Source organism: Protopterus annectens, chromosome 3.part1 (genome assembly GCF_019279795.1).
Source record: "Protopterus annectens isolate FY-2018-M chromosome 3.part1, PAN1.0, whole genome shotgun sequence".
Taxonomy (NCBI): domain Eukaryota; kingdom Metazoa; phylum Chordata; order Ceratodontiformes; family Protopteridae; genus Protopterus; species Protopterus annectens.
This window is the reverse complement of record NC_056732.1, coordinates 1,000,026,832-1,000,042,033: the sequence shown is the minus strand read 5'-3', so window position 1 is coordinate 1,000,042,033 and position 15,202 is coordinate 1,000,026,832. Positions and strand designations below refer to the sequence as shown.

The window sequence follows — 15,202 nt, the reverse complement described above, 5'->3', positions numbered from 1 at the left end:
GTAAATATTGGTCAGGTTCAGTGGTAGAATTCCCATGTATTGATGTATGTAACCATTGGTGGAGTTCAGTGTTTGAATTACCTCTGTATTAATTGTTTAATGATGTACATAAGCAATGGTTAGGTTTAGTGGTTGAATTATCTTGTATGTAAACATTAGTTGAGTTCAATGTAAGAATCCCTGAGTATTGATTTTTGTAAGCATTGGTGAAGTTCAGTGGTAGAATTCTTTCTGTACTGATGTATGTAAACATTGGTGGAGTTCAGTAGCTGAATTATCTCCATATTGATGTATGCGATAATTGGTAGTTTAGTGGTAGAATTCTCTCTATATGTCCATTAGTGGGGGTCCACTGGTAGAATTTTTCCCTGTACTGATGCATGTAAACATTGATGGGGTTCACTGTTGGAATTTTGTCTCTGCTGATATATGTGAACATTTGTGGGGCCCAAGGGTAGAATCCCATCTGTATAAATGTTTGCAGACTTTGGTTGAGTTTAGCAGTAGAATTCTGTTTCTGCACTGATGTATTTAAACATTGCAAAGTTTCCCTGCTGAATTTTGTCAGTATTTATACATGTAAACATTGATGGAAATCAGTGATAATATTTATTTTTATTTATTTATTATTTGTTGGCAGGGAAAGTCCAACTAGGGCAGAGCCTATTTTCTGCAGAGGCCCAGAGATAAACTTTCCAGATGCGTGTCTTTGGAATGTGGAAGGAAACCGGAGCACCCAGAGAAAACCCACACAAATTCAGGGAGGTCTTGCAGACTCCACATAGAAGGCGCCCCAGCCGAGAATCGAACCAAAGAACCTCTTGCTGTGAGGTGACAACGTAAACTGCTGCACCACGTATTTGTTTATTTATTTATTAAGATTGTTGACTAGGATAGTTGACTGATCCACAAAGGACCCATTTCAGGAGTTACAGCTAAAAGTGCGATCCATATTAGTGTAAGGTAATACATTAAACAGTACAAGACAGGTACAGGTAAGCAATGAGACAAATAGCATACTATAAAAAATGAAATAGTACATAATAAGGGAAGAAGCATTAATTTAGATTTGTGCTGAAGACTTGGTATTTATAGTAAAATAATTGTATATGAACATTTACTGTAATGTGCTGGGTTGTTGCATCATTGACAAGAAAGTATGAAGAAAAATATATATATATATATTTATATATGTGCACACACTTACACGCACAAATATGCATGTACATGTATAAATGCACATGTATGCACAGATAAGATTATCAGTGTACAGTGATAAAACTCTGTCTTTATTGATACATGTAAAAATTGGTGTGGTTCAGGGACAAAATTCCCCTTTTATTAATATACGTAAAAATTAGTGGGTTTCAGCAGCCAAATTTCAACTGTACTGTCATATTTAAACATTGGTGATGGGGTTCACCGATAGAAATATCTGTGTATTGATCTACATAAGTATTGCTGGGGTTCACTGACAGAGATTTCTGTGTATTGATCTATATAAGCATTGCTTGGATTCACTGACAGAGATTTCTGTGTATTGATCTATATAAGTATTGCTGGGGTTCACTGACAGAGATTTATGTGTCTTGATCTATATAAGCATTGCTGGGATTCACTGACAGAGATTTCTGTCTATTGATCTATATAAGCATTGCTGGGGTTCGGTGGTAGAACTCTGGCTGCAATGGTATGTAACAGCATTGGTGAGGTTAGGTGGTAGAAATCCCCCTGTATGATGTATGCTAACTTTTGTGGAGGTTATTGGTAAAATTCCCCCTGTTCTGATGCATGTAAACTATGGTGAGGTTCAATGGTAGAATTGTGTGTGTACTGACATATTATAAAGATGGCCTGCATTGTAAAACTCACATGATACAAGTCACTTTGTGTATTACATTGGCTGCAGTGAGTAGGCAGAACTATAGCCACATGTTGCCTTACTGTTGATGTGATTTTCATTTCTGGAGTGCATGTATGTCTTACTATATCATATATCAAGATAAGCGTCTGGAGCGTTTCTCCCCGGGCCTTCACTGAAAATGGGCTCTGTCCCAGTTGGACCTTCCCGGTAAACAAATGTTAAATAAGTAAATATCAAACTGTTAACATTTTCCACATTTTTACAGCTTTTCAAACATTTCACAATGCATTTATTTCTGTTTTTTTTTTTCCAACAGGGCATTCTACCTCGATAAATCCAATCTACCCCCAAATGCAACATCAAAAGCTGTATTTATTGACAAGGTAGCATTTATTATTATTATTATTTGCCTATTGATTTTTACTGTAATCATATTTTGTATCATAGAACAGCCAGGACTCCATTTCATTATACAGATATCATTTCTATATGATGAGGATACACAAATTCATCAAGACAATGAAGCATCTTGAATTAATATTGACTCTGACATTCTCCTTCTAAACTATGAACACCTGCCTAGGAATAGAGGAAGGATGATATAAATTAAGTACTAAGTGCATAAAGCAGTGCATGCAAGGAATTCATTCTTTCCCCTTAGGCAACCTGTTTTGTTTTAAATTTCAACTGTTATAAATGTGGCTGCCATGAATTACTTTCCATTTCCATATAAATTATGATAAAGCAGCATTGAAAAAAATACATGGTCTGTCAGTCGTTTCTGGAATGTTTGTATCAACAAAACTGGAATACCCTCTAATGACCAGTGCATTACTGTATATTTCCTTCTATTTCATAGCTCATGCGACCACTCAATGCACTGGAGGAGCTCTATCGACTCATAGAATCTTTCACCAGATCCAAACGTACTCCTTCTTCTACCTGCAGTACCAGTAGTGCATCAGGAGTTGGATTGCTCTCAGTTTCGTCAGAGCTTTGTAACCGACTGGGAGCCTGCCACATTGTAATGTGCAACAGCGGTGTGCACCGGTAGGAACGCTCATTAATCTTTTCTCATCTAGTCACCATGTTTGTGTAAAGCTGTAAATCAAAGTACGTCTTAATTAATTTTTGAAAGGCTTGTTCTCCTGGATTCGTGTCAGGTTAGGATGTTATATCATAGGATACTGAAGTAGTATACAGGATTAATGCACAAACCCATTCTGATGTAGTCTCTACTATATTTTTCATGACTTTATGAGAATGAATACTAACATAGTCTGTAATTTTAATTGCACACTGATAAAAGCACTGAAAATAAACTTCAGTAGTAAAGTAAAATGCATCAGTATTATGACCTAGTCTTCATTAATCAGTGTCCACTCCTCTGCTTCCCATACAGTGGTCTGGCTAGAACCAGTACTGCTGTGGTCTGAAAGTATTGTATTCATGCTTGTAAGAGACTATTTAAAGAACTTGGATACAATGCAACTCTTTCCCGTTGTCTATCACAGAATCCTTTCAGTTTGCTGTTTGTATAATACGAACCACTGTAATTAGACTCAAGTTTCATACATGGTTCTCTGCTACACTGCAGTGACCAGTAGTCTGTTCACTCTCTGCAGTGATTCCAGGAATGTAATTATCTTTTATTTTAAGGGATATTTTAGTCAGGTCTAATTTTTTTAAATAAAAAATGAAACATAAAAAAAAATACAACAATTAATAAAACCTTGATTATTCTGATGAAATGTAGAGGGATTACGGACATGTTTGTGTATGGCTTTTAGACTGTCACACTCATCAGAACAGAACATTTCACTCTTTGCAGACTAAAGTACATTACGCCAAAATGTTATCTGGTTGTCATAAATGTGTGAGAGGTGCAGTTTTGCAGTTTTAAGGTAAAAAGTACACTGCTGTCTAGATTATAAACTGAAGTTAGCATGTTCTCATTCTTTATGAAGGCACAAAACCATGCATCTTAGATATAAAGATGTACTCTTAAACCCCCAATATACACCTTTGATTACTTTCTTTTACATTTAATAAGGGGCCACAATAAAAATTAATACAAACTAATAAAACAGTATGTGTGTGCAGCTTAAACAGTAAGTAAAGTGTTTAGTGCTAGGATAATGGAACTTTCTGCATCTTGATTTTGAATGTACTGCTTCTTCATGTGTCTGGGATACACAGTCTGGGTGTGTGAATTAAGGAATGAATGGATTTACTTATCCAGGAAAGTAAGGTGATCCATAAAGTGCTCTTTTCAGCCACAGCCCTGGCAAAATCAAAAGTTGATTGTTTATATTGCACACCTTATAGGTTTTCTGCTGTTGTTTGCAAATGTTCAGTAGTTGCACCGATGCATATTTTTTATTATTTACTTAATTCATTACATGTACCTGCATTATTTTTTCTGAAATATTCACAAATACATTGAATTATTCAGTGGCACCCTTCCCACCTCTTTGTGTGGCTCACAGCACTGACGTCTGTGTGCTAAATCACTCCAATGGATCATATCTGAATGGGGAACACTACAGAGATCCTTACATATTCTGCGTGCATGGTTAATTTTATTATGCTGTTTACTGCCAGATTGCCCCATTGTCTTAAATTCTGCATGCTGGAGTGCATTGCTGCAGGAAGAGGAAGGGGCATGTACATAAGTAGGATACAGAAGTACAGAACTCCCCTCCCACCATGTATAAAAGTGAGGCAACTTGTTCAAGACAGGATCCACTATACCACACTGTCACTTAAATGCATGGAGTATGCAGCTGACCCCAGGGTCATATGGTCTGTCTCAATTACAAATCAGATGCACATGCTGTATGGCATATAACAGGATACATTGAGCCGTACCCTTGCAACATAGTGCAGATCAGTGCAACGTCCCATACCACTTTGTACTATACAGTACAGTTGGTGAAATGAGATACAATGCTGCACTGTCATTCAGCTAAAGCAAGTCAAGTGTCAGACAACTCACAGAACTTGCATGCAGGAGGCACAGTACAATAAATAGCAGGATGTTTCTATCACTAGCTAACAGATGTGGCAACAGCTTTTGTTCTGCGTGTATCTGTACCAGTTAGAATGGAAGCTGGAAGCTATAAGAGGAATATAGAGCTCAGTTCAAACAAGCCACTTAACAGACAAGCTTTCCAAAGGTAGCACCAGTCCAAACAAGTGAGGTCTGTTTCTGAAACCTTCGTGAACAGGAAGGTAAAGGGAAGCAGCTAGATTCAAAAGCAGCAGTTTGTTGTTCACAGTTATTTAAGACTGAGCTTTGGAAATGTAAATGAGAAGACTGGGTCATAAACTGCGCTACTTATTTTATCACAGCCGTTTCTCACTCAGAGGCTGGTTGCTGCTAGTAACCGGATGCTGTAGTGATGTCAGGTATAGAGATCAGTAGTCCAATGAATGCATCCTAAGGAAGTGTATTACATTGCATTATCTGAAAACAACAGTTCTGCTTACCATACCTCACTTGATAGCAACAGGTATACAAAACCTGCCAAGAATACTGTCAAAAGATTTTAATACTCTTAACATATACTGGAAGAATCATGCAGATAAAAATAAGCAAAAAGGTTTATTTTACATGCATGGAGACATGCTACAAAGTACATGGTATGTCAGCAGTCTAATTTCTATCCACTTCACATGGGTTTTTATACCCTTCTCAGCACGTACACAGTAACTGGTTACCAGACAAGGAATTTCAGTTAAGGCTATAAATTCACATACTGGAGCCTTAGATGGTCAGAGGTCAGTCACAAGATAAGCTTGTGCCTGGACCAAGGTAACATCTGTGCATTCCTCTTTGGTCAGCAAATTCTTTACAAGAAAAACAGCTTATTTTAACTTGCTTCTTTGCTTGCAATGCAATTTCACATTTTAACCCTTACTATACATGATACAAAGATGTTGAACACAAAGATTCTTACTACATTTCCCCCCTTACAACACTTTGTATCACCAGTAATACATTTTATTCATACAGGTTTTCACATGACTCATGTTCTGTATATTCAGAATAATAAGCTTTAGTTGTATTGGCAGACAATACACTTGATATTATCATTTGGATGCAAGGAATGCAACAACAACCCAACAGTAGGAATATAATGGCACCAACACATATAGCAATTAAGACATTCATAAGTACTGTTCCCCAATTTCCAAACCAATTTTGGAAAAAGTCAGTTAATGGATTCTGTCCTGGTTTTGTAAGTTCAGAAACTTGTTGTAGGATCTCCAGATGGCTGTTAATGTCATATTCGTTGTCTGGAATGAACGGACAACACACGCAAGTACCTCCTTTCGCTGCTAGGGGGAAGTCGAGTGCCATACGATTCTGCAGTACTACAGTCCTCATTGCAGTTAACTCATCCGTCATCGATTCTAGCGCAGAAAAAGTTGCATTGCTCAGGGTTTTTAACAGTTTTGACAGTTTTCTGAGCTCCCAAATGGATTTTACTGTCCCATACACTGGAAAAATACCAGCCCAGGAAATAACATCATCGCCCAAGTCCATGTGTGATAGCCCCTTGCTGCTACTATGGGTCAAATCGTGTTGATAGATCCAGGATGCATCAACGTTACCTACGAGATTAACAGGTTTATTAACAGCACGTACATTTCATATTTTATCTTGGGGAAGAGAAAATGTATGTCTTATAGCTGGTGCTAAATAACCCAAAAAGCAACTGCCTGACCAATTCCTCGGTAACCATTTGTATGCTTTTCTACCACAGATAAAATAACAATCATTTACTTTAAGTGTAATATTGACTGGAACAGAGTGATTTCCTTTGTCTTGCAGCCCTTTAAACAAAAGATCATACACAGATAACATTTTTTCAAAAAAACTTGTGCCATTAATAAGCCCTGTACTATTAACAAGCACTCGTTGCACAGTGCCCATCTATTGTACAGTTATGAATTATTGTTACATTACACTGACTCCATCCAACCTTACAGTCCCATTCTGGCGACCCATGAGGGGTAATGCTATTTTGTCCTTTAAGGCTACATTTGAAGTTTCAAATAGTAAATTAGTCCATGTATCATTTGCCCCCAAAGGGACTGTACCTAACATTAGACCACCATGTACAGTAGGGATAGCCATGCATATCCAACAATTTTAAACATTAAAAGACAGGGCATATGCATCATCTCTCTTTACTTGGCTAGTCTTGTTTGAAAATAAAAACGGCCAAAACAGAAAAGTAACAATCACACTTATTAACAACAAAATTATTTTGGAATGCTTTTGTGGGAAGGGCTGCTCCCTTCCGGTATTTTTCTGCATTGCTACAATAGTCAGATACTCATACAAAACAAGATTACTACTAATCAGTGTTCCTCAGGGGAACTCAAGTTTTGTCCAGTTCAAACTGTTTTACCAGTTTACAGTGTGTCAGATGGATCCATGATGTTCGTTCTTTGATTCGGATTGCTGTAGGTGTTGTAATCAATACCTGGTATGGGCCTTCCCACTTAGGCGAAGCCCAGGTTTTCCTCTTGACAATTTTAATCCAAACCCAGTTCCCGGGTTTCACTTCCAGGATCCTGTTGTTCTTCTGATCTGAAAAGCAATCATTCATTAAAGAGGTGTTAGTCCTGGTCAGCAATTTCCTCATGTAATCTGCTATCTCTTCACCCCCCTCACGTTCCGCAGGCAAAAGATTTTGCCACTGCGGGACGTAATAAGGTATCCCGTATAATAGTTCAAATGGTGTGACCCCTTTTGAGGTGGGAGTGGTACGCATGGACAGGAGTGCCAGAGGTAAGCAGTTTATCCAAGACTGATGTGTCTTGGCCATGAGTTTACGTAACTTGCCTTTGAGAATGCCATTATGGCGTTCAACCAAACCTGCTGACTGTGGGTGGTAGGCACAATGATATTTTAACTCGATCTGAAAAACAGCGGCCAACTTTTGAATAACTTGGTTTACGAAATGTGTGCCATTATCAGAATGGATGCGTGTAGGTAGCCCAAAATGAGGGATAATGTTATTTGTAAGGGCCTTGGCTACCGACAGTGCATCTGGGTGTGCTACCAGAAAAGCTTCAACCCATTTTGTAAAAGCGTCAATAATGACTAACACAAATCGCTTCTGTTGAACAGGAGTTAGTTCAATAAAATCCATGCAGATTGTGTGAAATGGATACGGAGGCAGCGGAAAAGCTGCTGGGGTGATCCACACCCCACCACCATGGTATCATGCACAAAGCAGGCACGATAAACAAAATCGTTTAGCGTATGCTATAAAGCCCTTGGTCCAGAAAATTTGCTGGATCATTTGAACCATAGCAGCAGGGCCCAGATGAGATGGGCCATGCATCACTAATGAGGCATACCTAAAAAGGTTTGTTGGTAAGACATACTTATCATTTGGACCTACAAAAACTCCCTACTTTTGAATAGCCCCATATTTAACCCATCGCTGTTTTTCCTGAACTGTACTAAGTTCCTGCATTACCTGTAAAGTTTGTAGATCAAATTTATCTGTAGGGTGAAGTTCCTTCTGTGTGGTCTCGAGTGCAAAGATAGAGGTTAAGGCTACACTTTTTGCAGCTTTGTTAGTCAGTGCATTTCCAAGTAGTACTGGATCCTTGGCATTCGTGTGCGCTGCGCACTTGCAGATGGCCAGTCCCCGTGGCAGTTGGACAGCTTGTAAGAGGCTAAGGATTAAATCCTTGTGGGTTATTTCCTTTCCTGAGGCCATAACCATTCCCCTATTTTTCCATTGCTGTGCAAAGACATGGACCATGGAAAAAGCATACTGACTATCTGTGTAGATAGTAACTGCCTTATCCTTGGAGATGGTGCATGCTCTGGACAAAGCAATCAATTCGGTCGCTTGTGCGGACAGGTTCCTGGGGAGGGGTTTTGCCTCCAGTACCTTAGTCTCAGTTGTGACTGCATACCCCACTTGTGTAATACCTGCCTCATTCTTACGTGCTGACCCATCTACAAACAGGGTCCAATCTGAATTTGCCAAAGGTTGGTCCTTAAGGTCTTGTCTTGGTAAGACATTAGAGTGTATTAAATCTAAACACACGTGAGGGGCACCATCATCAGCTGTAGGTAACAGCGTGGCTGGATTAAGAATGGTGCATCGCTCAATGGTCATGTGTGGTTGTGATAGTAACATTGTCATGCAGGATAAGTGTCTGCTAGGAGAGAGAAAGGTAACTTTATCCTGTAGTAGTATTACCGCGACAGAGTGCGGTACTTGTAAGGTAAGGTCATGAAACAAAACTAGGGTCGCAGACGCTTGCACAGCCTGTGCGGCTGCGACTACTGCTTGTACACAGTGTGGCAAAGATCGTGCCACTGTGTCCAATTTACTAGAATAAAAAGCTAATGGTCTCAACTTATCCCCATAAGTTTGCAACAGAACCGATGTCATAAAGCCCTGCTTACAATCTACTGTCTGAACAAAGGGTTTTGTATAGTCAGGGAAGCTAAGTGTTGCAGATCCTGCTATCAACTGTTTTACCCTAGTAAATGCCTGTATTGCCTTATCCGTCCATTGCAGCGCGTCATGTGCTGCCATGGGAAGTGCGAAAATAAGTTCGAAAGTGGACTTACTTCCTCTGCATAGTTGGGAATCCAACTACGACAAAAATTTGTTATTCCTAAAAATGACATCATTTCTTTTTTTGTGCTGGGCATTGGTGCCTGTAAAATGGCTTCTTTTCTACAGTTATCTAGTTGTCTACCAGCAATTGAAATGGTATAGCCTAGATACCATACTTCAGTTTTACAAAATTGTAATTTAGATTTATTTACCTTATGTCTCTCTTTCGCCAAAAAATGCAATAACCGAATAGTTTCGGACTCACAGACAGCCTCCGTGGGTGCAGCCAGTAAGATGTCGTCCACGTACAATAGTAGATGACAGCCATGCTCTGGTTGAAACTGTGCCAGGTTTGTCGACATTTCTTGCGAAAAGATTGTAGGGCTTTCACAATATCCCTGCGGCAGTCATGTGTATGTGTACCGCTTGCTCATAAACGTAAAGGCGAACCAAAACCTAGTATCTTCCTGTAGGGGAATAGAAAAGAACGCGTTACTAATGTCAATAACAGAAAAATACTTATCCGTGGGAAGGATATCATTTAACAAAACAGATGGATCTGGGACCATAGGAGCCCTTGGCACTACAGCAGCATTTACAGCCTGCAGATCCTGTACCATTCTCCATGTCCCGTCCGGTTTCCTTACTGGGAACAAGGGTGTGTTACACGGTGAATGTGTACATGGAATTAAAACCCCAGCTTTCAGTAGAGCCGTGATCACTGGAAAAATGCCTTCTTCTGCCTTTTTACTTAATGGATACTGACGCTTATGAGGTCTAAAATTGGATTTTGGAGTTATTTTAACCTGTCCTGCTGTTTTCATTAGCCCAATGTCGTGCTGTCCTAGGGACCATAAGGATTTTGGTACTGACTGTAGTTTCAATTCTTCTTGTGGGGTCAGAAAGCATAGTCAGGATGGCATGCCTCCTGTCGGTGTTAACCGATCTTCTCGAAGATGTACCGTTTTTCTGGCCTGGGTCACCCAATTTAACTTCTGTACCTGAACCCCCTTACCTGCCAGCTGTTCCAGTGTCATCTTTGACCAATCGGTAACTTTTTTCCCAACTATATACCATGCCGTTTGTTCTTCCCTAGTCACAGATACATGTGGGATTAAGGCATTTTGAAAAAGCTGTTGCATGTCTCTTGTGAGACTACAAGTAACTGCGGAGTTCACTGCCCTGTCCCAATAAAGATTTTGTAATAGGATCCTGGTCACCTTGTGTTTAAAAAATTGTTCCTCATACTTGGGATCAGGTCCCACACTTTTCCTGTAATACATTGTACAATGTTGTTGTTTGGCAGCCTCTGGTAACTGAATAGCCGTACTATATTTGCTCAAAGCTAGGTTAGTTAACTCATTGGCCATGCTTTGTGGTCCTGTTTCGATAAGATCATTACTATACCAGTAATGTAAATCCCCTTGCCCTACCTGCAACATTTCATCCTGGATTTTCATACGCTTAGCCAAGATTCCTGATGCAGTTGGTACTGCTGCTATTCTGAAAATATGCATCAAATCCCTTCCTAATAAGTTAACAGGGCAAATCCGAGAGACAATCACCCAAAATCTAATGGTTTGATTAGTTTCAGGGTCCATAAACCATAAAGGTTTAGACAAAGGTTCCTTATAGATGCGGCCGTCGGCCGCTTTGACTAACACATAGTCATCAGAAGTTACATCGGATGGCACTGCAGTGTGTTTCAATAAGGTCCTAGAAACCCCTGAGTCACATAGAAATTTTACGTCCCTCCCTTCAACCTGTAATATGATTACTGGTTGCACTTCTAACTGCACAGTCGTAGCTAGAGCTGTCAGGCTAACAACCTGATATTCACCTTTTTCTGAAAAATCAGTTATCTCATGTTCCCATCCTGCACATTCCCTTTTACCTTCTTTATTCACATCCTCAAAATCATCCTCATTCTGTATTACTGACTCTTGCCAGTCGACCTCAGCACCTGGGTCCGGTTCGTCCGTGCTGCCATCATATAGTCATGCTGAACTATGATCTGGAGCAGCAGCGGATTTCCCGGGATTCCGGCAATCTCTTGCGAAATGCCCCTTCTTACTGCATTTAAAACATTCCCCCCTCTTTTGTCTGCCTTCGTAATCTTCAAAATGTCCTACATTCCCTCTCCCTCTGCCTCTACCCCGTCCCCTTCCTCTACCTCTGTTGGACGGAGCTTAAATTAACATAAGTGTTCCATCCGCACTCACCGTAAAGGTTTGAGCCTGTTTTCTTTTCTTTTTCCTCAAGATATTTTTCTGCATGTAAGGGGATATGAGTCTGTGGACAGGGTATGTACTTTAGCTTTTTTTTGTTTTTACTCTGATTTGTCTATACTACGGTTACGTAGTTCCAGAGTCTCCTCTGCTTGTTTTTTGTAAAACTACGGAGGGTATTTTTCTCTGCTTCTCTGCCCCTGTAAAACTACGGAGGACACCTTTTCTTGATTTTCTGCTTCTTTTTCCTGATACTGGGGTGGACCGACCATTTCTTTAGGGACTTCTGGATACAAGGGTGGGGCTGTCAGTTTACGACAGACAACAGATGTCTCGTCATCTTCTTTATGGACAAAAAATGCACCTTTTGCACTCGAGCCACCACTTTCCTTATTCGAAAATTGTTCCCTTTGTCTCTTATTAGCTTCTTTTAACCATTTCTGTGCTTGAGGGAATCCCACCTTTACTTGATTTTTAACTTTGCCTCCTGCATCCCTACGCAGATCTCTCACCAAATTTTGACATTCTGATCTATTTAAGTTACCACTAAACCCATAATTTGTCTTTCATTTTTTTATGTATTTTAAGTTTTTTTTTTTTTTTTTTTTTTTTTGGATGTAATTTAAACATATATTCCTCATCTTCAGTCCTTTTATTTAAGCAGCCCTTACTAGCACAACAACTGCTTCCTATTCCCATTTTTCTTATTTAAAAGAAAAACTGTTTCCTTTTCCTGAGATCTCTACCGGTCTTTTGTAAAATTTAAACAAAAGAAATTCCTTTATGACTAGTCCCTTAAAAAAAAGTACTTTTATAAATGTAAAAGCTTACCTTACTGCGGATCTTCCGCCCCGTTCATCACCGTCCCACGGATCGAATCTAAGAGTGACTGGCCTCTACTTACGACTTCTTCGTCGGAGGTCTTTCCATTCAAGGGAGCCCGAGATTCGTTCTCCCCTCCTGTACAGGTTTTTCAGTCCCTCTTATGCGATTCGTACCGTGAAGAGGTGGCCCCACGTTCTTGGGCGCCAGAAATGTCAAAAGATTTTAATACTCTTAACATATACTGGAAGAATCACGCAGATAAAAATAAGCAAAAAGGTTTATTTTACATGCATGGAGACATGCTACAAAGTACATGGTATGTCAGCAGTCTAATTTCTATACACTTCACATGGGTTTTTATACCCTTCTCAGCACGTACACAGTAACTGGTTACCAGACAAGGAATTTCAGTCAAGGCTATAAATTCACATACTGGAGCCTTAGATGGTCAGACGTCAGTCACAAGATAAGCTTGTGCCTGGATCAAGGTAACATCTGTGCATTCCTCTTTGGTCAGCAAATTCTTTACAAGAAAAACAGCTTATTTTAACTTGCTTCTTTGCTTGCAATGCAATTTCACATTTTAACCCTTACTATACATGATACAAAGATGTTGAACACAAAGATTCTTACTACAAATACCAAATATGATGATATTCCACAAATTATTTTGTGAACCGGACATTTGGGCATATGGCAGTGTTAAATACAAGGACTAGTGCAGATTATCAAGGTAATTTTGCATAGAGGATAGTAAATACCTGCTCATAGACAATTTCCTTGTGCTTAGCTGTAGGCACCACCCTCTACTCCACAGTAAACTCTCCAATCCAGGTATCTACCCCCAACTCTAAACTGGTTTGCTAACTATCTAAAAACACACAACAATCAACTAAATGGCTCACCTTCTCCCCATTTATTGAGTCTTCTCAGGTTTTCCACAGGGCTCCATCTTAGGACCCCCTTCTTTTCAGTATTTTATAAATGACTTTCACTCCACTTGTAAAAATGGCTCTGTTGTACAACCAGGTTACATTGCATTTGCACTGAGTGCTACACCTGATCTTTTTTTGAGATGGATCACGGTGAGAGCAGATCATAACATTTGCTTTACTTCCTCACTTCATCCTGGTCAGAGTTTACATAAGCTGTCTCCATTACATGGGTCCCTACGACCAGAGTTAGTGTCATACAACAGCATGCTGAAGCTGCTTGATTCGTGCACAAGATTCTCCTAGATAAGCAGCATCATTTAGTGTTTCTGTTATGTCTTCTCACCACGTTTAGACATACCACTCCACCAGAGCTCCAGAGTAATTTACCTGTGTAGTGGAATGAACACACTGCTATTATTTTCTTTTTAGATTTAACCATGTTAAATAAAATAATCAGATTTGACCTATTACAGGTAATCTACAATTCCTTTTTACAGGAATTAAATTTGTCAAGGAGGAATCCTGTACATATAAAAAATGATTAAATCTTAGAATTCAGTTTGCTCTCAGCATTATTGAAGGATATTTTTAATATACACATTTGCTTTCTACATTTTCTACTACAGCAGTAATCTATATATCTCTCCTCCCACCTCCCAAAAACATGCTGAGTGTTTTCATCTCAAATCTTACCCAAGAATGGAGTTGTGGGCAGCAATACAGACTCTAGATGGTACCTATCAATCTACTGCTTTGGGCATTAGCTGGGATATGCAGTATCCTCAAGGTAGGAGGCTTTGGTTTCACTTCCCCTTTCCCTTTGGCCCCAGAGACAGCCAGAGCAAAAACACATTTATTTATTTAACATTTGTTGGCTGGGAAAATCTGACTAGGACAGAGCCTATTTTCAGCAGAGGCCTGAGGAGAAATGCTCCAGACATGTCTATGGAATGTGGGATGAAACCAGAGTACCAAGAGGAAACGCACGCAGACTCTGCACTGAAGGCACCCCAGCTGAGAATCAAACCAGAGAACAACTTGCTGTAAGGTGACAACTTTATCCACTGCACCACTGTGCCACCTGTCCCATCCAAAAACATAAAAAATGGTCCAGTTCTTAGCCAGATGTAACTCAAGCATCACTTATCTGCTTTGATGATTAATAAAGACTAAGAAGAAAAGGATTTGGCTCCTGAGATTTGTCCTTTAGCTTTTACTAGCATTTTTACTTCCATTAAGATTGTGAGGAGGACCAGCAGAAGAAGCTGTCTCTAGCTGAACTCTCATTTTATCCTTCACCTCACAGAGCAGGTACAGAATACTAGGATTGTTAACCAGCTCTTCAGATGTGCATCCTGCTTTAACAACTGTGGGTTAGCAATTCCTTTAGAGTATTTGTATTAGGAGTTGTTTACTTCTGTTTTAGTATATCTGTATCTGTAACATATAAATTTACTGACACCAAGTCTTTAGTATTTGGGAGGAAACCAGAGCAGTCAGAAGAAAGACATTCAGACACAGAGAAGTCATGCAGACTCTGAATAGAAGGCATCCTTGCTGGGACCTGTGTTGTGTGAACAAAACAGTGCGAGACAGCAACTATATAAACTGTACCTTTGTGCCACTTTTACTTCCAGTAAAGTAGCACGTAAAACTGAGCTTAATGAACTGTGAAATTAGAGCTGGGAGATATTCTGCACATGGGTCACTTTACTGTATTCTGGGGTAGCATTCCACACACTG

At 39.6% G+C, this 15,202-nt stretch overlaps 1 protein-coding gene across 1 annotated transcript in view; it reads left to right on the top strand.

Annotated features, from left to right (window-relative positions):
* Positions 1-15,202, top strand: part of PREX2 (phosphatidylinositol-3,4,5-trisphosphate dependent Rac exchange factor 2) — a 1,787,099-nt gene that overhangs the window by 1,662,663 nt on the left and 109,234 nt on the right. Inside the window, exons 37-38 of the mRNA XM_044066265.1 lie at positions 2,181-2,247; positions 2,724-2,914. Of these exons, the coding sequence (XP_043922200.1) occupies positions 2,181-2,247; positions 2,724-2,914 (258 nt within the window). The remainder of the gene's footprint in view (positions 1-2,180; positions 2,248-2,723; positions 2,915-15,202) is intronic.